The following is a 24132-nucleotide window of genomic DNA, read 5'->3' on the forward strand; positions in this document are numbered from 1 at the left end:
ACCGACCTGCCTCCCACGTGGGGCTGCCCTGCCTCTCCTGCACCGCCTGAGGCCCAAGGCGCTCTCCTGCACTCCGCTGCAGACTTGCTCAGAGCCAGGGGAGGGCACAGCAGCTGCGGGGTTAGGGGGTGGTCCTGGACTTCTTGAGGGCGCGGGGGGCACTCAGAGCACGACCGGTAGGCACAGGCTGGAGTGCAGACAGGAACAGGAAGCCCCCCGACGGCAGAGAGTGTCCTCAGGGTCAAACAGCATCGATGGTCCAGCAAACAGGTCATCTCAACATTCACTCTGCAAACACAACCACCCCACACAATGGGCGGCGGCATCTGTGAACACTGTCTACGTGAGACAGTACGTGGTGGTGAGTGAGAAGGAAAATGACATAAATCACTGTGGGTAAGTTTATTTACTTATAAGCCTAATTAAACATTCCCTTAATGATTAAAATAAACACCAAGTCGGGCCACAGCTACAGAAATCACCACAAGCTAAGAAGCTGCAGCAGGTTCCTGGCCCCCTGAGGGACAGCAAAGTCTGGCGGAGTGGCTGCTCCACCGCCAACTGTGGCCACACAGACGGGCCAGCTGGGCCCTGAGGGCGTGCGCGCGCAGCACCCAGCCTGGCGGCCCTGCGGGACCCACAGTGCCGGCTCCTCAACAGGCCGACTGCAAGGGGAAGCGGGCAGGGTAGGGCCTGCAGATGAGAGCACCTCAAAAGGAACGGAGGTCAGCATGTAATGGTGACAGAGTCTATCTGGGGCAACAAGGAAGTTTTGGAAATACTGGTGGTGGTGGTCCAGTGATTATTAAAAATGTAATTATTGTTGCTGAATCACACACTTTAAACCAGTGAATTAATATGGTTTGTGAATTAGACCTCAATAAATCTGTGAAAGTGCTGCACTCAGTATGCCAGCAGATTTGGAAAACTCAGCAGTGGCCACAGGACTGGAAGAGGTCAGTCTTCATTCCAATCCCAAAGAAAGGCAATGCCAAAGAATGCTCAAACTACCGGACAATTGCACTCATCTCACACGCTAGTAAAGTCATGCTCAAAATTCTCCAAGCCAGGCTTCAGCAGTATGTAAACCGTGAACTCCCAGATGTTCAAGCAGGTTTTAGAAAAGGCAGAGGCACCAGAGATCAAATTGCCAACATCCGCTGGATCATGGAGAAAGCAAGAGAGTTTCAGAAAAACATCTATTTCTGCTTCATTGACTATGCCAAAGCCTTTGACTGTGTCGATCACAATAAACTGTGGAACATTCTGAAAGAGATGGGAATCCCAGACCACCTGACCTGCCTCTTGAGAAGCCTGTATGCAGGTCAGGAAGCAACTGTTAGAACTGGACATGGAACAACAGACTGGTTCCAAATAGGAAAAGGTGTACGTCAAGGTTGTATATTGTCACCTTGCTTATTTAACTTCTATGCAGAGTACATCATGAGGAACGCTGGGCTGGAAGAAGCACAAGCTGGAATCAAGATTGCTGGGAGAAATATCAATAACCTCAGATATGCAGATGACACTACCCTTATGGCAGAAAGTGAAGAGGAACTCAAAAGCCTCTTGATGAAAGTGAAAGAGGAGAGTGAAAAGGTTGGCTTGAAGCTCAACATTCAGAACACGAAGATCATGGCATCTGGTCCCATCCCTTCATGGGAAATAGATGGAAAAACAGTGGAAACAGTGTCAGACTTTGTTTTTTTGGGCTCCAAAATCACTGCAGATGCTGACTGCAGCCATGAAATTAAAAGACGCTTGCTCCTTGGAAGGAAAGTTATGACCAACCTTGATAGTATATTAAAAAGCAGAGACATTACTTTGCCAACCAAGGTCCATCTAGTCAAGGCAATGGTTTTTCCCGAGGTCATGTATGGATGTGAGAGTTGGACTGTGAAGAAGGCTGATCGCCGAAGAATCGATGCTTTTGAACTGTGGTGTTGGAGAAGACTCTTGAGAGTCCCTTATACTGCAAGGAGATCCAACCAGTCCATTCTAAAGGAGATCAATCCTGGATGTTCATTGGAGGGACTGATGCTAAAGCTGAAACTGCAATACTTTGGCCACCTCATGCGACGAGTTGACTCACTGGAAAAGACTCTGATGCTGGGAAAGGTTGGGGGCGGGAGGAGAAGGGGACGACGGAGAATGAGATGGCTGGATGGCATCACCGACTCTGTGGACATGAGTTTGAGTGTACTCTGGGAGTTGGTGATGGACAGGGAGGCCTGGCGTGCTGTGATTCATGGGGTCGCGGAGAGTCGGACACAACTGAGCGACTGAACTGAACTGAACTGAAAGCTCTTAAAAAACACAGACACAAGGACTTCCCTGATGGCAGAGTGGTCAAGAGTCCACCTGCCGACGCAAGTGGCATGGGCTCGGTGCCGAGCCCGGGAAGATCCCACACGCTGCGGAGCAACTGAGCCCGCGCACCAACACTCCTGGGCCTGTGCTGGGCAACGAGACGCCCTCTCAACAGGAAGCCTGCATGCTGCAGCGAAGAGCTGTCCCTGCTCACCCCAGCCAGAGAAAAGCCCGAGTGGCAAGAAGACCCAGTGCAGTCAGAAATAAATGAATAAATTAGAAAAGCAAACCAAACCACGGAGACACAGAACCTTCCTAAGCCAGTTTCTTTAAATGAGTGAACTTGTTCAAAATCATTTGTATTAAAAAAAAAAAAAACAGAGCAAATCAAAAAGCCGGCAAGACTATGGAAATGCACGAGTAGTGAGGAATAAACACGGGGGCTTCTCTCCTCCCCATCGTCAGAGTGAGGGATCCTGAGTGTGGTGCGGGGACTCCACGCTCAGCACACCTGATGGAGCTCCAAGTCGCGCTGCAGCAGGAAGCCCGAGGCAGAGGGCATGCCTGAGAGACCTGCCAGGCAACCAGTCCCCTCCTGCGCCCCTGGCCCCATCAGCCCGCCTCCCTCCCCATGCAAGTGCCAGAGGGGACCACCCCACGGCCACCTAGCAGAACCCGAGTCCTGTCAAGTAATACAGCTTGTACTGCAGCTTTCCTTTATTCAGGAGAAATCTGTGATGTTAACTCTTGGTCGCATTAATCCTGGGTTTGTTACACTAAGTTTAACTGTATTGCTCATCGGGTTTTGAGCTTTCTCCCCAAGCTGCATTCTCCTCTGAGCCCTGCAGTGTCCTGGCAGGAACTGCCGCAGCCGAGGTGTCCAGGCGCACTGCTGCTGCGCCCCAGGGACAGGACGTGCGCGGGGGGGGGGGGGGGCACCTACCTGATCTGTGCCAGCAGGGCGGGCAGGCTGCCCTGGAGCAGCGGCTCTGAGAAGACCAGGTCTGCAAAGAGGTGCTTGTTGTGCAGCTCCCACGTCACCCGGAACCTCTTCAGGTGCTCGTTTTCCTAGTCAGTGAAACAGACACGAGAAGACACGCCGAATGAAAGACTGGAAAACTGGCGGAGCGCGCTCTCCCTGACCCCCCACAAGCCACGCCCTCTACGCAGGCCCAGAACACCGTGCTCCGAGGGGCGGCGAGTCCCTGGACCTGCAGCCTCCTCCTGACTGACTCAGCAAGACATACACAGCTGAGGGCGCAGGAGACAGAGCTCAGCGCACAGCCAATGGCCTCTCTCACAACGGGGCCTTCAAGCGGGGAGAAACGAGAGAGCCCCCCCGGTCAAACGACTTAACTGCGTACCCACCCTCTGGCACCCAGGGACGATCACGTCGAGCCTGTCCAAAAGCCTGAGGTGAGTCTGACAGACCGAGAACTCCGCGCTGGCAACCTCATGGGGAGGTCAGCTCTTCCTCTCCCTGATGAACGTGGCCACCTCCTCCATTACTCTCCACAACCACTTTACACACTCAACACCCTTCCAGCCATCAGAGCGAGTGACCTCTAGAGAGAACAGGGGCCTGGGGCTCCGTTCATGCGCACCCACTCTGGCTGCAACCACACGTGTGTGAACTCACATGTCAGCCACACACACACTCCCTGCAGCGTGTCACCTCGCACCTGGGGAAACAGTCCTCCTCTGAGAGACCGACAGCCTCCACAGACTTCAGGGAGCATGGCACTCCCGTCCCCGCTGGAGCAGTGCCTCACTTCACCCGCACTGGTCTGTTCCCACTCAACTGTTTAGCGCAGCCGAGAGGAAAGGCTGACACCGGGGGACATTGGGACACAATCTACCTGTGGACACCCCAGTGCTCTGTGCCCTCACCAGCAGGGGACGGAGGGGCTGAGAGAGCAAGTGAAGGGGAACCGCGCCCGTTCCTGAACCCACACACACCTGCAGAGTGATGCTGAGCGCACGAGGGCCTGCTCCACTCGCGCACACAGGCAAGCACACACGCTCTGCGAGTCGGGGCCTGCGTGTGCACTCTGGAGCCACAAAGAGCCTCGGCAGGGGCCCTGGAACCCTCCCCTCTGCCCGCGTCTCTGCTGCCAGCTCTCATGGCAGGTTTTACCAAAACACTGCACACCAGCTTCTCGTGCAGTGCCTCTCAGGGCCGTTCCCGCGCTGGAGAGCTGGGCGGGGCGAAGACCAGGACCTGGGAACCGAGACGCTGGGCCCATGGCCGGGCCTGAGCCGGAATCAGGCCCACTGCGTGAAAACGTGCTCGTCGTGAGCACAGAGCCACAGATGACGTGTGGACAGCACGCACACACTCCACAGAGGCCCCTCCGCACAGAACTGCGCCAGTTCGGACACAGAGACAACGCAGGGGGCTGCAGCTGGCCAGGGCTCCCAGGGGGCAGAGCAGTGGCCCATGCCCAGGTTACAACCTGTCCCCGTAACAGAGAACACAGAGCGAAGGCAGAAGCCGGACGAGCGAGGGTCCCAGGAAGGGGTCCCAGAGCCGCGGGCGAGCCTGGCCTGCTGCACGTCTTTGGGAAGAGGGGACGGTCCCTGCCTGCTGGGCTAAGCGCAGCCCTGAGTCACGCTGGCAGGGACGGGACCAGAGCTCTGGGTTGGGCACGTCAGCTAAAGGTGACCAAAGGTGAGGACTGCTGTAGGAAGATGCTGGCATTTTTTGAGATCTGAAATTACACTTCCAGACGAGGCATGTGAGAGAACAGCAGAGCCCACACTCATTTCACAACCTCAGATCAACCTGCAGCAACACACACCAGTGAGCAGCACATCCCGCAGCCCCACAGGAACCCTGACCTCGGGGCGGCGGCGCCCCATTCCCATGCCAGGCAAGCTGCCCGGGCCCGGGGGCAGGGCCTGCGGGGGTGCGCCGTCACAGCTGCTGCAGAGGCTGCGCGTGGCACGGGGGCGGCAGCAGAGGCTCAGCGCGGCTGCTCCCAGAGGCTGCAGGAAAGCTCCCGGCCGACCTGGGCCTGGCCCCCCCACCCAAACACTCCCAGCTGTCACTTCCCGCAGAGAGTGTGGGGTTGGGGAGGGCAAGTGTGTGCGAGAGCCGGAGAAACGGCAGGCTGCGCAAGACCCCGCTGTCCTTGGGAAGGAGACAGGGCTCCCGCCCGTTCCAGCTCTGGGAGGAACAGAGGCCTCGTTTCAGTCCCAGTTTTGCTTCAACATTCACAATAATGAGAAAGCCCGTGACCTGTCCCAGAAAAGTCACACTGCAGATGCCCTCTGCCTCCTGACGCGGTCCACGTGCTATGCAGCTCCGGGCCCGCAGAGGGCGCTGCCCCTGGAGAGGCAGGGCGGCGAGCAGAGAAGGAGCAGGCAGGGTGCACGGCCAGGGGACTCAGGGAGGAGGACCCTCTTGCGGCCAACCACAAAACCTGAGCTTTCAAGCAAAACTTAGAACTCTGGAAAACTGACACTTGGCACTGCTCGAAGCTTCTCCACATTGAAAGGCCCTTCTGAAGAGGATCACAATGACGGCAGCAGAGATGATTTTCTATACTGAGGACCGTGCTGCTTAACTTGACATTGAAGATCACCAGGCGGATCGGTGCAACTCACTCAGTGAAGCAAGGATCCCCAAACGATCAAGATCTGATGTTCAAAATGCACCTGAAGGGTGAGCAACCCCAACAGACTATGATGAGCAGAGTCCACTCGGTTTGGTGACAGGTTCAGGCCCACCTTGCAGCCAACCGCCAAGAAGTACTTGGGCTCTGGCAGACTGCCTCAAAGAAGAATGCCCACAATGGACTGAGAAGCCTAAGAAAATATTCCTCCCCTCCCCGAGCCAATACCTGTGTGAGGGCCCATTTGCTTGAAAACTTCAACCAAAACAAGCTGACAGGCTGAGCACAGAGGCGCGTGCTCCATTAAGCCAGACACCGAGGAGCTCCACACAGCCCGCACCCGCAGCACCGGATGTGGCGCCTGCTCCTCTCACAGCAGCGCGGCCCTCGAGGCTCTCAGGACTCACTCCCCTGCAGGAGTGGCAGCGCTCTACTGGAACGAGGCTCGAGGCGGCCCCTGAACCCCGGAAACCACCCGCAGGACTGGCTCATTATCTGTCGAGGCCCATCAACTTTAGAGTCACACAAAGACCCTTACGGTGAAAATCTTCGGAGCCACCCGTTTTGAAACTAACTGTATTTGTTTCAAAATACAGTTTTACCACTAAGAAAGCAGCGTCACTTAATAACAAAACGTGAGCGATGAGGACCACCTCCAGAGACCGTTAGCAAATCAAGAAAGCAAAGAGGGCCTGTTTCTCCTTCCCAGCCGGCAGGCGTGCCAAGGCCATCACGGCCAGGTCCTGAGAGGTGCGTCTCCACCTCCTCCTCCTGCAGTCCCTGAGGTCACGGCCTTGCTGAGGCGGTCAGAGGCCCAGGGGGAGCAGGCCTGTCTGTCTCCTTCACCAGAACTGGAAGACGCCCACTGGGGCAGCATCCCCCAATCACGAACCCCCGGCCCGCCCCGGCACGGCCTCCAGTGCACAGTACAGCACCCCGCCCCAGGGAGGCGCGCCCGTCATCGCGGACGGTCTCCCCCCCTCACACTGGGCCCACGCTGCCCCCGGGCCCAACGCACCCACACGGTGCTCCTGCTTCTGGGCAGCAGCCAAGTCCCAAGGGACAGGAAGAGGGGAGCAGCCCCTGTGCCCCACACGCCGCCCAAGGAGGGGGAAGCAGCCCCCCGTGCCCCGCACGTTGCCCGAGGAAGGGAAGCAGCCCCTGTACCCCACATGTCGCCCAAGCAGGGGATGGCTTGATGGGCTGCAGCCCCCCGCGGACGTGGCGCCTCACCAGCGTGCCGAGGAAGCTGCTGATGGTGCGTGCCGCCTGGCACAGGGCGCCGTACTCCTCCAGGAGGAGGGAGATGAACTGGTGCGCCTGCGGCGGGCCCTGCAGGCTGGACGGCGGCTTCACTCTGGACGCGGCCGACAGCTGCCGCAGAAGCCGGACCTTCATCTCCAGCACGTACTCCCGCGCCTGCTGCTCCAGCCGCTGGTACAGCTGGTAGGGGTCCCGCTCGCAGAGCCTGCATGGGAGAGAGGCACACTCACTGCAGGGCCTGCTCAGTCACCCCCTGACGGGCGGGGCGCCCCGAGCTCATCGGGCAGGCGACAGTGAGACTGGCCTCCGCTGAGCACCCCTGCCAACCTGAGGTGACCCCGTTCAGATGGGAGAGGGGTGGGGGTCGCTGCCTGCAAACCGCCAGCAGGGGGCGGACTGTGCACAGGGGAGCTGGGCTGGGACACCAGGAGACCCAAGCGCCGTCTGCCAACAGTCTGGGCTGCCAGGTGAGGGGGAGCAACCCCAGAGGAGCTGCTGGGCCGGGCGGCTCATCCTTCTTCCTTCCTAGAGGCTCAGTCGACAGTCCAAACGGGCTGGTGCTGTTCTCACCATCAGAGGAGTCTTAAGAGACAGGGCGTCTCTTTCAAGTTATCCCACCAAAAACTAAGTGATGAGACAAAGCGTGTCAGCTGAAGACCAGGGACGACAAATCAGCACACGCTCCCCATCAGGCCACAACAGCGAGTACCCGCTTCACAAGTTTCCTTCCTAGCGTGGAGACTGCCAACTTCTATAAACTTGTTCTACACTAACTGGCAGGACTGTGCTTAAAGAAACCACTGGCTTTCACTGTGCACTTCTCAGGAGCCTCCAGATGGAAACCGATGATGCCAAAGCAGCAACCACGGGCTCCACGTACAGCCCGTCACCAGGAGGACCACGGGAGCTCAGCACACAAGAGTGAAACCGAGAGAAACACGGCTCCTGGATTTGGACCATGGCTCCTCTCCCCTCTGGGCACCATGCTGGGCAAGAGAGAGAAGTTGTCACCTGCTTCACTTGTGCTACCAGGCAGCTCAGTGGGTAAAGAATCTGCCTGCAGTGAAGGAGACACAAGAGACGCAGGTTCGATCCCGATGTCAGGGAGATCCCGTGGAGAAGGGAACGGCAACCCACTTCAGGATTCCCGCCTGGAAAACTACATGGTCAGAGGAGCCTGACAGGCTACAGCGCATGGAGTTGCAAAGAGCTGGACACGACTGAGTGACTGAGCACCTTTCATGTTTAAATCACATCACACCACCTCGGTTGTAAACGACAAGAGCCAAGTAAAAACAGAACCCTGTAGCCTTATTAAAACCGTGGCCAGAGAAACAAGAAGAACTGAGGAATTCCCACTGTGGTTAGTTCAATTCAGATCGACGCATTAGTTTTCAAATGTAGCATAACAAGCATAATTTTAATTACCAGTACAGAGACTGCTTTCTGAAACAATGCATTTCATCTCTTAAAGGAGGATCACAGAAAACTCAAATGACACAGGGACAACAGACCTCAGAAGGGGACCGAATGCCTCCTCCTTGGCTCCCTTTGCCTGGTGGAAGTGGACATGTGCTGTATTTCATTTCTTTGTCCATTTCTGTATCTTACAAATTCAACCTTGACCACGTGGTCCTCTGGTGAACAGACTCTGTCAAAGGCCTCTGACCAAGGCAGGAGGACGGACGCTCTGGCAGCTCTCCCAGCCGCACACCCGACAAACACTGGCCCCGGCAGCGGGGCCGCAGGCACAGCACGACCCCAGGGAGCGGTTAACACGACACAAAGGAGGGAGGCCAAGGGGAGAGGGGAGGCCCCGGAGGTCGGGTCTGATGGTCTCTCTGAGGCAGTGACTCTGAAGTCTCACTGGAGGGCTGCTGCTAAGTCACTAAGTCGTGTCTGACTCTCTGTGACCCAGTGGACTGTAGCCTGCCAGACTCCTCTGCCCGTGGCATTCTCCAGGCACGAATACTGGAGTGGGTTGCCATTCCCTTCTCCAGGGGCTCTTCTTGACCCAGGGATCAAACCCGCATTTCCTGCACTGGCAGGCAGACTCTTTACTACCGAGCCTCCAGGGAAGCCCAACGGGAAGGAAAGAAGGGAGAAAAGAAATCTGAGTGAGGAAAACACTCCAGACAGAGTGAAAAGCAGAAAGCAGCACCATCCGTGGCAGCAGCATGAGAACCGGTGTGGCTGGAGCGTGCTGGTGGGGTGTGAGCACAGGGCTGGGGAGCCAGGGCGGCGTGCTGGATGCGGAGGGCCACGGGAGGGGCAGGGGGAGTCACTGTCAGCTGCACGAGCCCCAGAAATGGGCTCTGCAGACACCCACCCTGGCGTTTGTACTGTTGTTTGAAACAACAAAAAAGCGTCCTCTAGACATGGAGACCACAAAAAACACAGTGTATACAAAACATGTGAAAACCGTGAGACACACACAGACCTCAAACAGGCTGGGACTTCTGCGTTCTCCACACCATGACCCATCACCAGGCCACTGCTGTTTCCCAGATCCCAGCCACTCCCACAGCACCTTCACAGCCTCTGCCACGACGCCCCGCCTGCACTATTATCTGCTGAGCGTTTCGACTGTCTTCTGTTTCACTTAGGTCTCTTCCCAAGCATCCATAGCTGTGAGGTTATGAACCTGACATGCAGGTTACACATATTTTCCTAATATTCACCAGGAAACCTAACTGCTAAATAAGGCACATACTGCCTAGAACCATCTCAGGTACAACAAATCACTAACTAGTTACTACTGCCCACGGCCAGTCACCACTCGTACCTCCAGAATGCACAGTTAGCAGGAGGTTACAGAACCTCAGACACTGCAATCAAACCAGGAGAAAAAGACAAAAATAAGCATCACTTAATTCACTGCTTTTATTTGGAATGCCTCTAAAAAAGAAAAAAGATGGTACAAACTATGGTGGCAGCTCAGTCGCTAAAATAGGTCATCTCTGATTCTTTGTGACCCCATGGACTGTAGCTTACCAGGCTCCTCTGTCTGTGGCAAGAACTTCCCAGGCCAGAACACGCGAGTGGGTTGCCATTTCCTCCTCCCGGGGACCTTCCTCACCCAGAGATCGAAACTACGTCTCCTGCACTGGCAGGGGGATTCTTTACCATCTGAGTCAGGGCTTCCCTGGTGGCTCAGCTGGTAAAGAATCTGCCTGCAAAGCAGCAGACCAAGGTTCAACCCCTGGGTGGGGAAGATCCCCTGGAGAAGGGAACCCACTCCAGTATTCTGGCCTGGAGAATTCCTTGGACTGTATGGTCCATGGGGTCGCAAAGAGTTAGACACGACTGGGCGACTTTCACTTCACTTCACCCAGAAGTGTAAAAACTAATAAGAATAAATTCTGCACCGTCACTGCACGAGGTCCCAGCCACACCCTGAGCTCCTCGCAGCGAGAAACCCCATACCAACAGGCCAGCAGCTGGCTCCCCAGGCACCACGTGACCCCTCAGAGCCTAGAGTCCCTCACCTCCTCAGGGGCGTGACTGCCTCTCCTCCATGAGGCAACAAAGCAGCAGGGCCCAGAAACACCCCCCGCCACCCCGGGGCCAGCCAGGGCACCCAAACGGACGGCTACTGTCGACCTCAACGCCGAGGACTGACGGGAACACGTCCGTTCACCTTCAGCCCTTAGGCAATCAGTGTCCAGCAGGATCGGAACCGGAGCCTTGACCCGGCCTGTCTGCTGCCGCCGCGCGCCTGAAACCAACCCAGAGGGCCCACCGAGCATCAGGGAATCCAGCGGGGCTGGGCTGGGCGAGGCGTACCTGTCCACCAGCTCCTTCACCCCCGCCCTGTCGGGCACCAGGGACTGGTCCTGGTCGTCCGCGAGCGGGGTGCCCGCCTGCCGGTAGATGCAGCGGACGGTGTAGCGCACCTCCGACCAGTAGTTCTGCAGCTGCTGGGGCTCCCGCTCCGCCTCCACCGAAATCTCCCTGGGGACGCAGGCACCGGAGCAGAGTCAGTGGGCCGAGGGGCCGGCCGGCCCGAGACAGCCCCCGGCCTGCTCTCTTCCCTGTCCTCCAGCAGCGGCAGCCCCCCTAGACCCCATGTGTGTGGAGCCCCGGGCCCGAACCCTTGCTGATCCGGGGGCCCCGCCCTCCCAGCAGTCCTCAGGGGGGAGCAGGGGGGGCCCGGGCGGTACCTGCGCTCGCTGCAGGCCTCGCAGGCGCATGTGGGGTCCGCGGGGGCAGCCACGGGCATCGGCTGAGCGCCCAGGGGGAGCCGCCCGCCACTGCCAGCCTCCGTCTGCGAGCCGAGTGGGGTGTGGAGAAGGAAGTCTTGACCCTGCTTCAGAGAGAGCGGAACAGACGCATCACGTTAAATATTTGTGGCCCAATTAGCCACGAACTGTTCAGGAAAATGCCTTTTAGAAAAAATGTAAAACCTGCACGTTAAAAAGAAAACATTTCAGCTGACAACGCGTAGGAAACTTTTCTCTCTTGACATTCGAGAATTTCACCCGGGACCAATTACATTTTTAACCTTCTGACAGTCACATCATAACCACGCAAGGACAGTCTTTTAAAAAGAGCAAGCAATTCCCAAACCAGGGCTCTCTGAGGACCTAAAGGAGTAGGATGCGGAGACAGGTGGGAGGAGAGTCAAGAGTGAGGGGCGTGTGTATACCGACGGCTGAGCCAAGTTGACGCAGGGCAGAAACCAACACAATACTGGAAAGTTATTACCCTTCCACAAAAAAGAAAAAGGAGAGCAGCTCCACCCCAGCGCCCTGAATGCCACCACCATCCTGGGGGACGCCGCCCCCAACTGATACCCCCGTCACCTGAGACGGTGCTCAGTAGACCCCCAGCGGCTACTCTCTGAGTCTGCCCCATGGAACCGAGCGGGAAGCAGGCTCCAACCTGAACCCCCAGCCTGGCCAGCACAGAGACCACAGCCCCGGGCCTGCCGCACAGACCCCCCACCCCACACCTCATTCTGCCTCAGAACGCGGTCCCAGGACCCAAGCAGCTGCCACCCTGTCCCTCCAGGATGGGGCCTGGACTCCAGTCTGAGGGCTGTGGGCACCCACATGTGGCAGGAAAAGTGCATGCACGCTCTCCCCCAGGGCCGGCCGGCCGGTGGCCAGCTCCACCCAGCACCCCGGCCGCAATCAGGGCCCCCACGGGAGGGGCTGCGGACCGGAGGACCGCATTGTCCTGCCCCTGCCCCCGCGGGCCGAGTGGAGTCTCCAGACGAGCCCTGCTGGCACCCAGTGCAAGAAAACCCCCCACGTGTGGGGGCGGGAGCAGGGAGCCACCCCCGAGCTGAGGCAGGGCTTGCAGTCACGAAGGAACCCCCGAGAAAGCTCTTGCTGCGTGAGAGACCCTGGGATGACTCTAGAGGCAGAGTGGGGACAGGGCGTCACATTCCCCAGCAGGCAGGCCAGTGCCAGATCTCAACTCAGTCCAGGAAAACCGCAACCTCCTACGAGCAAGAGCCGTCTGCTGCGGGCCCATGAGGACACCGCGGCCCCAGAGAACACAGTGAGACTGCGAGCAACAGGAACAGCAGGGGCGACAAGGACGCGGGACAGGCAGCCCTGCCCCGCCCCCCGACCTGCCCTGGTGACCCTGGCGACCCAGGGGAGAAGCCCTGAGCCAGATGAGGCACGTGGGACCTTTTGTGGATGGGACCCGAATACCTGAAGACAAGACAATCCCGCCCTGAAGAAGCCAGGAAGGGCGATGGGCTGGGCCGGGCGGGCAGCCACAGCAGGTGGGCGGCCATGATGGGGGTGGCAGCCATGCCCGCGCACACACCCACATCCACTACGGGGCCCACCCGGCTGAGCCCACTGCCGCCACCTGGGCCTCAACACTGCGGTGCCACGACCAAGCTCACACACCAGGGACTCGTCCTCTGAGCCGCAGCAGGTGGTGTTTAAGACTCGGGTGAGGTCGGGCGGATCCCCTGCAGAGTGCCCCGCCACTACCAGCACAGGCGAACATTCTGCAGTCCGCCCAGCCTTCAAGGGTTCCCCGGACAGAGGTCTGCTTCTGCGTGACTGCACTGGTCCCTGCACACAGAGCGTGACCTGCCGAGCCTGTGACGGCTATGACAGAACAAGTCCATCAGCCACGCCTCAGCAGAGATGCCTACTTGGGGGCGGCAGTGGGGGTTAAACCAGCTCTCAGCTCCAAACCCGATGCTCTCTGCCCTGCGACCACCGCTCCTCTGCCATGCCCCTCTCCTGGGCCCGGCGAGCCCGCCAGCCGCAGCCCCCAGCGGCCCCCACTCCAGGTGTGCCCTTGGGCCCACCACCCACCTGCAGGGCTGCCCCCGCGCACCAGGCGGCACCCCCGCAGCGCCCTCTCGGGGTCTGCGCATCAGCCTCCTGTCGCTGGCTCCTCACGTTCAAGTGGGCCTGTCCACACCAGCGGAGCGCTGCCCGCCCTAATCCCGGTCACTGTGGCTAACCGCTGACCTGGCAAACTGCTACCTGTCTTCCCTGCTGGCCACTGCACACGAGCACCAGTGACACTGCTGGGTACCTGGGGCAGACTCGGCCAAGATCCTGGGAAGTAACACTTCCCGCTGACGAGGGAGGAATCGAGGGCTCGGGGACCACACAGTGAGCCCGTAAATGCGCCGCCACAGCGTGTGCATCTCAGAGTACCTTCAGTCACTATGCTCGGCCCAAGTCCCAAGCAGCTTAAAAGACCCAGCACTTCAACCACATAAGACGTACAACGTCCACAACCAGCAACAGTCACAAGGCAGGAAAATATGACCCGTGACCAGGAGGGTCTGAACCGCGGGGTCAGCAGGACAGGCCCCCTGTGCATTTTCCACCTGGGTCGTTTGGCTTCTTGCTGAGTTATACAGAGCGCTTGATGTATTTTGGGTATTATCCCCTTATCAGATGTGTGGCTTGTTATTCCACTCTGCAGATTTTTTCACTTTCTTGATGGTTTCTTTTGCTATGCAGAAGCTCTTTATGTGGCCCCAGCTGTTTACTTTTTATTTTGTTGCTTATGCTTTAGATGTCAAATCCAAATCCTCTTCTGAGACCACATCAAGGAGGCTTATTTCCTAGGAGTTTCAAACTTTCGGATCTTCTACTAAAGTCTGCGACCCATTCTGAGTTGATGTTTCTGAGTGGTGTCAGACATGGGCCAAGTTTCATACTTTCTCGTGTGAATATCCAACTGTCCCAGAACAATGTATTGAAAAGACTGTCTTTTGTCCACAGTCCAGCAAAATTACTGATGAACAAATCACAGTAGCACACTAACTCATATGTGAACTGCAGTGTGTGGAGCGTGAAAGAATCATCAGCGTGAAGGGAGACTGCAGCCGCCCAGACGGCACGAGGGTGCATGTAAACGAGGGCAGCACACACACACGCCACTGTCACACGGGCCAAACACAGGTGAGAACAAGGGGGTGATGAATGCGAGAGGACCGCGGCTACGTCAGAAGGGGAGGGGAAAAAAGACGGGCAGGGAGGCGCACGACGGTCTGATTTCCAGTGCTGACCGGGGCTTATTATCCCTCACGACCTGTATACTGTATACACAGTCACACATACATCAAATATTACACAGCAACAAAAAGGCTGTCAATGAAAGGCAAACCCTCACCAACTCCCAGCTCCTCTCTTCACTGCTTCATGTCCCTCCCGAGGCCCCCCCTCAGCCTCACCTCCCTTCCGGGTCCGCCCTCTCCGCCCCGCACAGTGAAGCACCTGAAGCATCAGCCCCCTCACCCCTTTTCAAATCGGACTCATTCCTGGCGGCGCTGGGTCTTCTCTAGTCTGCTGGGAGGGGCTACTTTCTCTGTGGTGCACAGGCTTCCCATTTCCGGGGGCTTCTCTTGTTGGGAGCACAGGCTCAGCAGCTGTGGCGCACGGGCTTAGCTGCTCCATGGCATGTGGGATCTTCCCGAATGAGGGACTGAACCTGTGTTTCCTGCACGTGAAGGCAGATTCTTTACCACTGAGCCACCAGGGAAGCCCCTGAAATTGCAAATCTTGAAAATAAAATCAGGGATTCCACTTGACAGAAGTGAAGTCAAAAGATCTGTCTGACCTACAGGCAGATGGTTGGGGCAGGTCTAACAATGTCCAGTTAACAACTTAAAAATATATGTCAGTTACATCTATACCAATAAAGTTAAAGAAAACTGTAAAAAAAAAAAAAATCACTGAAATAGCATAAATAAAAGCCAAGTAACTCTGAGTAAATTTTTTTTAAAGCTACAAAGGCAAAAAAAAAAAAAAAGCAAGCTACAAAGGCATAACACAGAGAAACATGAAACATTTATAAGCGACGAAAGAGTTCATACTTATGGGATCAGAAAACTTAATATTAGAAAAAAGTTAATTCTCCTCCTCCCAACGTACAGTCAGTACCATCCTGGTCAAATCTCAACAGGGTTCTCCTCCTGTCTGCATGTGTGTGTGTGGCAATGACAAGATAATCTTCAATTACACAGAAATGGAAAGAACCAAGAATGACCAAGGCAGATTTGACGAGCAAAAGGTAGGAGGCCATTCTTTGTGAACACACGCATTGCAGAGCCACGGTCACCACAACACCCACAGCACAGCGGACTCAGGGGCCTGCTCTTCACCACGATGCACATACTTAGAAAGGCCAGCGCCACTTACAAGTGTCCGTGACACTGCCAAGTCAGTAACTGAATTAAATCTCAACCCTTAAGCACGTCTTCTGAATATTCAATGTGATGAAACAGGAGGTCTGCATAGAGCGCTTCTGCAATGCTCCGAAGGACATAGCCGTACACCAAATGAGCCTCTGTCCCAGAAACATCAACCTGACCTGACAGAGTGCCTGACTGACCCATCTGTGCATATTCAGACTTGGATACCATAAGACAGTTTCTCAAAAATCAATGAAATAAGCCTGTCTCTTCAAGGGAAACAGCTGATGCTACTTGTAGCCAGTCACAAAAACGGAAGCTTTCCAGCAAAAATCAGAAGTTTGGAAAACATGTGTCCATTACTGAGGGCTTGAAAGCTCATCCACATTTGGACCCTTTCTGAAGGTATCGGTGGTGACAGTAACTAATGTGACTTGTAAAACAAACCAATCAACCTGGCTGTTGAAGGGCGCCCCTGCCTGGCAGCGCTGCCTCCCTGGGTAACCCGTCACTGTGCAGATGACCAGCGTGTGGCGCTGCACGCTCACGCGAGGGCCAGCGCTGCGCTCAGAGCGCTGCAGCTGGCGAGAGAGGCTGCTGCCTGTCCCAGCGCGGTGCGGCGCCAGAGAAGAGCCACAGGCACCAGAAGCAGCGATTACACGTAGCTTTAACCAAACCACCAAACACACAAGCAGACAGGAGGTGCCAAGCCGTCTTCTATCATCCAAATGCGAAGAAGATCTGACAAGAGTGGAACTCTACTATTTTTTGTTTTGGAAATAATTTTCATCAAAAAATAGGCTATTAATCTTAACCCTGTGCTGTGTTCAGTCGCTGAGTCATGTCCGACTCTCTGTAACCCCGGGACTGTAACCCACCAGGCTCCTCTGTCCACGGAGCTCTCCAGGCCAGAATAATGGAGCGGATGGCTATGTCCTCCTCCAGGGGAGCTGCCCAGCCCAGGTCTCCCGCACTGCAGGCCGATTACCATCTGAGCCACCAGGGAAGCCCAAGAACACTGGAGTGGGCAGCCTATCCGTTCTCCAGGAGATCTTCCCGACCCAGGAATCGAACCGGGTTTCCTGCGTTGCAGGCGGACTCTTTCCCAGCTGAGCTGACCCTATGACTCAGCAATTCCTTTGCTACATGCACGTACAGCAGGATGTGTAAACCTGTGCTCCAGGAGCATCAGTCGAAACAGCAAAATCTGGAAAACAAACACAAGGCAGTACAAACTCACAAAGGTGGACAGTATAAAACTAACCAACTGACTACATGGACCACAGCCGTGTCTAACTCAGTGAAACTGTGAGCCGTGCCTGTGGGGCCACCCGAGACGGGCGGGTCACGGTGGAGAGTTCTGACAAACGTGGTCCACTGGGGAACGGAATGCCAAACCACTTCAGTATTCTTGCCTTGAGAACCCCATGAACAGTATGAAAAGGCAAAAAGACAGGACACAGTGAAAGATGAACTCCCCAGGTCGGTAGGTGCCCAGTACGCTCCTGGAGATCAGTGGAGAAACAGCTCCAGAAAGAATGGAGAGACAGAGCCAAGTGAAAACAACGCCCAGCCGTGGACGTGACCGGTGATGGAAGCAAGGTCCGGTGCTGTAAGGATCAATATTTCATAGGAACCTAGAACGTTAGGTCCCTGAATCAAGGCAAATCGAAAGTGGTCAACAGGAGATGGCAAGAGGAAACGTCAACATCTTAGGAATCAGTGAACAAAAATGGACTGGAACGGGCGAATTTAATTCAAGTGACCATTATATCTACTACTGTGGGCAGGCATCCCTTAGAAGAAATGGAGTAGCCCTCATACTCAACAAAAGAGTCCAAAATGCAGTACTTGGATGCAGTCTCAAAAATGACAGAATGATCCTGGCTCGTTTCCAAGGCAAACCATTCAATATCACAGTAATCCAAGTCTACGCCTCAATCACTAATGCCAAAGAAGCTGAACAGTTCTATGCAGACCTACAAGACCTCTGAGAACTAACACCAAAAAAAGATACCCTTTTCATCATAGGGGACTGGAACACAAAAGTAGGAAGTGAAAGGATACCTGGAGTAACAGGCAAGTCTGGCCTTGGAGCACAGAATGAAGCAGGGCAAAGGCTAACAGAGTTTTGCCAAAAGAACGCACTGGTCATAGCAAACACCCTCTTCCAACAACACAAGAGAAGACTCTACACATGGACATCACCAGATGGTCAATACCAAAATTAGACTGATTATATTCTTTGCAGCCAAAGATGGAAAAGCTCTATACAGTCAGCAAAAACAAGACCGGGAGCCGACTGTGGCTCAGATCATGAACTCCTTATTGCAAAATTCAAATTTAAACTGAAGAAAGTAGGGAAAACCACTAGACCATTCAGGTATGACCTAAATCAAATCCCTTATGATTATACAGTGGAAGTGAGAAATAGATTCAAGGGACTAGATCTGGTAGACAGAGTGCCTGATGAACTCTGGACGGAGGTTCGTGACATTGTACAGGAGACAGGGATCAAGACCACCCCCAAGAAAAAGAAATGCAAAAAAGCCAAACGGCTGTCTGAGGAGGCCTTACAAACAGCTGTGAAAAGAAGAGACGTGAAAGGCGAAGGAGAAAAGGAAAGAAATATTCACCTGAATGCAGAGCTCCAAAGAACAGCAGGAAGAGATAAGAAAGTCTTCCTAAGTGAACAATGCAAAGAAACAGAGGAAAATAAAGGAATGGGAAAAACCAGAGATCCCTTGAAGAAAATCAGAGATACCAGGGGAACATTTCATGCAGAAATGGGCACAATAAAGGACAGAAACAGAATGGACCTAACAGAAGCAGAAGAGATTAAGAAGAGGTGGCAAGAATACACAGAAGAACTGTACAAAAAAATCTTAATGACCCAGATAATCACGATGGTGTGATCACTCACCCAGAGCCAGACATCTTGGAATGCAAATCAGGTGCACCTTAGGAAGCATCACTATGAACAAAACGAGTGGAGATGATGGAGTTCCAGCTGAGCTGTTTCAAATCCTAAAAGACGATGCTGTTAGAGTGCGGCTCTCAATATGCCAACAATTTTGGAAAATTTGGAAAGCCCAGCAGTGGTCACAGGACTGGAAAACTCACACGGCCCAAAGAAGGGCAATGCCAAAGAGCGTTCAGACTGCCACACAAGTGTGCTCATCTCACATGCCAGCAAGGCCACGCGCAAAAGCCTCCAGGCTAGGCTTCAACAGAAACTTCCCAGAACCAACAACTTCCAGATGTACAGGCTGGAGTCACAGAAAAAGCAAGAGAGTTCCAGAAAAACATCTGCTTCACGGACTACACTAAAACCTTTGACTGTGTGGATCACAACAAACTCTGGAAATTTCTTAAAGAGGTGAGAATACCAGATCACCTTACCTTACCTGCCTCCTGAGAAATCTCTATGCAGATCAAGAAGCAACAGTTAGAACCAGGCATGGAACAATGGAGTGGTTCCAAATTGGGAAGGGAGTACTTCAAGGCTGTATATGTCACCTTTAACTTATGTGCAGAGTACATCATGAGAAACGCGAGGCTGGAAGTAGCACAAGCTGGAATCAAGATTGCTGGGGGAAATATCAGTAACCTCAGATAATGCAGATGACACCACCCTTATGGCCAGAAGTGTATAGGAACTAAGAGCCTCTTGATGTAGGTCAAAGAGGAGAGTGAAAAAGCTGGCTTAAAACAACATTCAGAAAACTAAGATGATGGCATCCAGTCCCATCACTTCATGGCAAACAGATGGGGGAAAAAGGAAATACTGACAGACTTTATTTTCTTGAGCTCCAAAAAAATCACTGTAGACAGTGACTGAAGCCATGAAATTAATTAAAAGACACTTGCTCCTTGGAAGAAAAGCTACGATAAGCCTAGACAGTGCATTAACAAACAAGAGACATTGCTTTCCTGAGAAAGGTCCATATAGTCAATGCTATGGTTTCCCAGTGGTCAAGTATGGATGTGAGTGTTGAACCATAAAGAAGGCTGAGCACAGAAGAACTGATGCTTTTCAACTGTGGTGCTGGAGAAGACTCTTGCGAGTCCCTTGGACTGCAAGGAGATCCAACCAGTCCATCCTAAAGGAAATCAACCCTGAATATTCATTGGAAGGACGGATGCTGAAGCTGAAGCTCCAATACTCTGTCTACCTGATGTGTAGAGGCAACTTGTTGGAAAAGGTCCTGATGCTGGGAAAGATTGAAGGTGGGAGGACAAGAGGACAACAGAGGATGAGTTGGTCAGATGGCATCACTGACTCAATGGACACGAGTCTGAGCAAACTCTGGCAGATGGTGAAGGGCAGGGAAGCCTGGCGTGCTGCAGTCCATGCATTCACTAAGAGTAGAACACTGAGCAACTGAACAGCAACAATATAGTGTGATGAAAATGAAAACACTAAAACATCTGAGAATCACAAACATAACGCTGAACAAAAGTACTCAGACACAAAGCAGTGTGCACCGTATGACGCCTGTCTGTAAAGAGCAGGACAGCACCGCAGAGGGCGGAGGTGAGGCCATGTGACTGAGGAAGAGGAGCGGCGGGGTCGGGGGTGGGGGGGTGCGGACGAAGGGCGAAGCCTGACCGGCAGCCACGCTGCAGCAGAAATCAGCCCAAAGAGATCGGCGGTCACTGGAGGTGACAAAGGGTCATTCCGCCATCAAGAAAGAGCTTCTCAGGACTTCCCTGGTGGTCCGGCAGCTGAGACTCTGTGTTCCCAATGTAGAGGGCCTGGGTTTGATCCCTGATCAGGGAACTAGATAGATCCCACAGGCTGCAACTGAAAGATCCAGCATGAAGCAACTAAGACTCGGCTCAGCCAAAGAAATAATTTTTTTTTTTTTTTTTAAAGAAATAGCTTCTCAAATGCACATAAAAACCGCAATAAGATTAACAAAAAGACCACAAATCACCACCACTGGTGAGGATGTGGAGACAAGAGAAGCCTTGTATGCTGCCGGCGGGAAGGCACACTGGTGCAGTCGCTGTGTGAGACAACGTGGAGCCTCCGCAAAACACGAGTAGCAGAGCTAACACAGTCTGGCAACTCCACTGCGGGGCAGACACCTGAAGAAAGGGAAAGCACTAATTTGAAAAGACACATGCACGCCAATGTGCGCTGCGGCACCGCTGACAGCAGCCAGGACACGGAAGCCACCTGGACGTCCCTCGGCGGATGACCGGGCCAACAGGCAGCGCACACACACACGTGCGTGCAACGGAACACTGCTCAGCCACCGGAAAGAGGGGAAGGTTCCGCTGACAACCACGTGGCTGGACTGGAAGGGTATCACGCTGAGTGAAATAAGTCAGAGAAAGACAAACACCATATGACGTGACTTACGTATGTGGAAGCTAAACATGAAAGGAACCACTGAGTACCACAAAACAGAGAAGCAGACTCGCGGACACAGACAGTGAACTCCCGGGGATCAACAGGCAGAGGGAGGCGGGAGAGGCAGGGCAGCGGCTGGGGCCCAAAGATACAAACCACTAGGTATAAATCAGACAAGCAACGGACATACAAGCACACACTGTACCGGACAGGGAGACACAGGCAATGGTTCACACTAACTACTGTCCAGTCACTAAGCTGCGTCTGACTCTTTGGGACCCCATGGACTGCAGCACGCCCAGCCCTTCTGTCCTCCACTATCTCCCGGAGTTTGCGCAAACTCATCTATGGAGTCAGGGAAGCTATCTAGCCATCCCATCCTCTGCCACCTGCTGCTTCTCTTGCCTTCAATCTTTCCCAGCATCGGAATCTTTTCCAATGAGTTAGCTCTTTGCATCAGGTGGCCAAAGTACTGGAGCTTCAGCTTCAGAATCAGTCCTTCCAATGAATATTCAGGGTTGACTTTCTTTAGGATTGACTGGTTGGATCTCCGTGCTGTCCAAGAAACTCTCAAGACTTTTCTCCAGCACTATATTTCAAAAGCATCAATTCTTTGGCGCTCAGCCTTACTGACTATAAATGGAGCATAACTTAAAAAATTGTGAATCACTGCTGTACACCTGAAACTTACTGTGTATCAACTTTATCTCAATAAAAAATATGAAATCGCTTCTCAAGAGACCAAATGAGACGCACTTTTGTGCTGATTGCACAAGACCGCTTCCAAGACACAGCGCGGAACCACGGCGGATACGGGGCTGTTGGGGGGGGAGGGAGGGAGCGCGCTCGTGTGCCCCAACAGTGAACAAAAGCCCTGAGGAGAGGGGCCGCCCCAACAGTGAACAAAAGCCCTGAGGAGAGGGGCCGCCACACCAACGAGCAACGACTGGGTCTAACCAACAGCCGCGTCCACCCAGCAGAGTCCGCAAACCTAGAGAGCAAAACCGGAAACACTGTGAGAACAAAGGACACACACGCATGGCAGGAGATGCTAACTGACCTAACTCAGAACTTCAGACTGAGCACACACAAACTGCAGAAACAGCACAGCTAACAAGGGGCTGAGCGAATGCGGGCAGAGTCCTCCACCTGAAGGCTGCGAAGACATCATCAAGCACACAGGAAACACTTAGAAAAGCCAACCACACGTTATGAGACTGAGGCGAGGGGCCATAACGGAGAGTCCCGACAAAACGTGACCCCACGGGAGGAGGGAATGGCAAGCCGTCCCAGTAAACTTGCCATGAGAACCTCATGAACTGTAAAAGGACAGAAAGACATGCGGCACTGAAAGCCGAGGCCCCCAGGTCGGAAGGTGTCCAACGTGCCAATGGGGAGAGCGAGGAGAACCACTAATGGCCCCAGAAAGATCAAGCTGGGCCACAGCGGGAAGGACGCTCGGCGGCGGATGGGTCTGGCGGTGAGAGCAAGAGCCGACACTGCACACAGTACCGCATAGAAGCCTGGAACGTTAGGTCCATGAATCAAGGTCAACCGCACACGGTCAAGCAGGAGATGGTAAGAACAAACATTAATATCTTAGGAATCCAAAATGGACGGGAATGGGCAAATTTAATTCAGATGACCATTATATCTACTACTGTGGCAAGAATCCCACAGAAGAAATGGAGATGCCCTCAAAGTCAACAAGAGTCCAAAATGCAGTAGTTGGGCGCAACCTCAAAAATGACAGAATGATCTCAGTTCATTTTCAAGGTAAGCTATTCAACATGTAATTCAAGTCTATGCCCCTACACTTTCATACTGTGACTGACTCATTGGAAAAGACCCTGATGCTGGAAAAGACTGAAGGCAGGAGGAGAAGGGGACGACAGGATGAGATGTTTGTATGGCATCACCAACTCAGACATGGGTTTCAGCAAGCTCCGGGAGTCGATGATGGACAGGGAAGCCTGGTGTGCTGCAGTCCATGGGGTCGCAAAGAGCCAGACAGGACAGAGCGACTGAACCGACGCCCCTGCCACTAGTGCCAAAGAAGCTGAAGTTGAACAGCTCTGTGAAGACCTAGAAGACCTCCTAGAACTAACAGCAAAAAAAGATATGTTCTGTTCATCACTGGGGACTGGGATGCAAAAGTAGGAAGTCAGAGATACCTGAAGTAACTGGCAAGTTTGGCGTAAAGAACAAAATAAAACAGGGTAAAGGCTAACTGAATTCTGCCAAGAGAACACACTGGTCACAGCAAATACCTTTTTTCAATAACACAAGAGATGACTTTACGCATGGACATCACCAAATGGTCAATACTGAAATCAAACTGACTACATTCTTTGTAGCCAAAGATGGAGAAGCTGTATACAGTCAGCAAAAACAAGACCTGGAGCTGACTGTGGCTCAGAACATCAGCTTATAGCAAAATTCAGGTTAAAACTAAACAGAGCAGGGAAAACCACTAGACCAGCCAGGTACAAATTAAATCAAATCCCCTATGAATATGCAGGGGAGACAGTGAATAGATTCAAGGGATTAGATCTGGTTAACAGTGTTCCTTGGAAGAAGCCTATCTCCTCATGGCCGCTCCTCCTGACCTTGAACGTGGAGTAGCTCCTCTTGGCCCTCCTGCGCCCACGCAGCATCAAATCCTGAAAGATGATGCTGTGAAAGTGCTGCACTCAATATGCCAGCAAATGTGGAAAACTCAGCAGTGGCCACAGGACTGGAAAAGGTCAGTTTTCATTCCAATCCCAAAGAAAGGCAATGCCAAAGAATGCTCAAACCACCGCACAATTGCACTCATCTCACACGCAAGTAAAGTCATGCTCAAAATTCTCCAAGCCAGGCTTCAGCAAAACATGAACCGTGAACTTCCAGATGTTCAAGTTGGTTTTAGAAGAAGCAAAGGAACCAGAGATCAAATTGCCAACATCCGC

General features: G+C 53.9%; 1 protein-coding gene across 9 annotated transcripts in view; it reads right to left on the reverse strand.

Moving 5' to 3' along the window:
• FAM193A (family with sequence similarity 193 member A) overlaps positions 1-24132 on the reverse strand; it is a 149963-nt gene that overhangs the window by 52750 nt on the left and 73081 nt on the right. For 5 of the 9 annotated variants that reach the window (XM_055434563.2, XM_088836597.1, XM_088836601.1 and 2 more), the window contains 4 exons: positions 11354-11499; positions 10977-11144; positions 7161-7395; positions 3254-3378 (listed from right to left, as the gene is read on the reverse strand). In XM_055434563.2, the coding sequence (XP_055290538.2) occupies positions 3254-3378; positions 7161-7395; positions 10977-11144; positions 11354-11499 (674 nt within the window). Of the gene's footprint in view, positions 1-3253; positions 3379-7160; positions 7396-10976; positions 11145-11353; positions 11500-14923; positions 15423-24132 lie in introns of those variants that run through there. The other 4 variants (XM_055434559.2, XM_088836596.1, XM_088836600.1 and 1 more) reach the window with 3 other exon arrangements.

Source organism: Moschus berezovskii, chromosome 5 (genome assembly GCF_049115385.1).
Source record: "Moschus berezovskii isolate FMDL1 chromosome 5, NW_MosBer_1.0, whole genome shotgun sequence".
Taxonomy (NCBI): Eukaryota; Metazoa; Chordata; class Mammalia; order Artiodactyla; family Moschidae; genus Moschus; species Moschus berezovskii.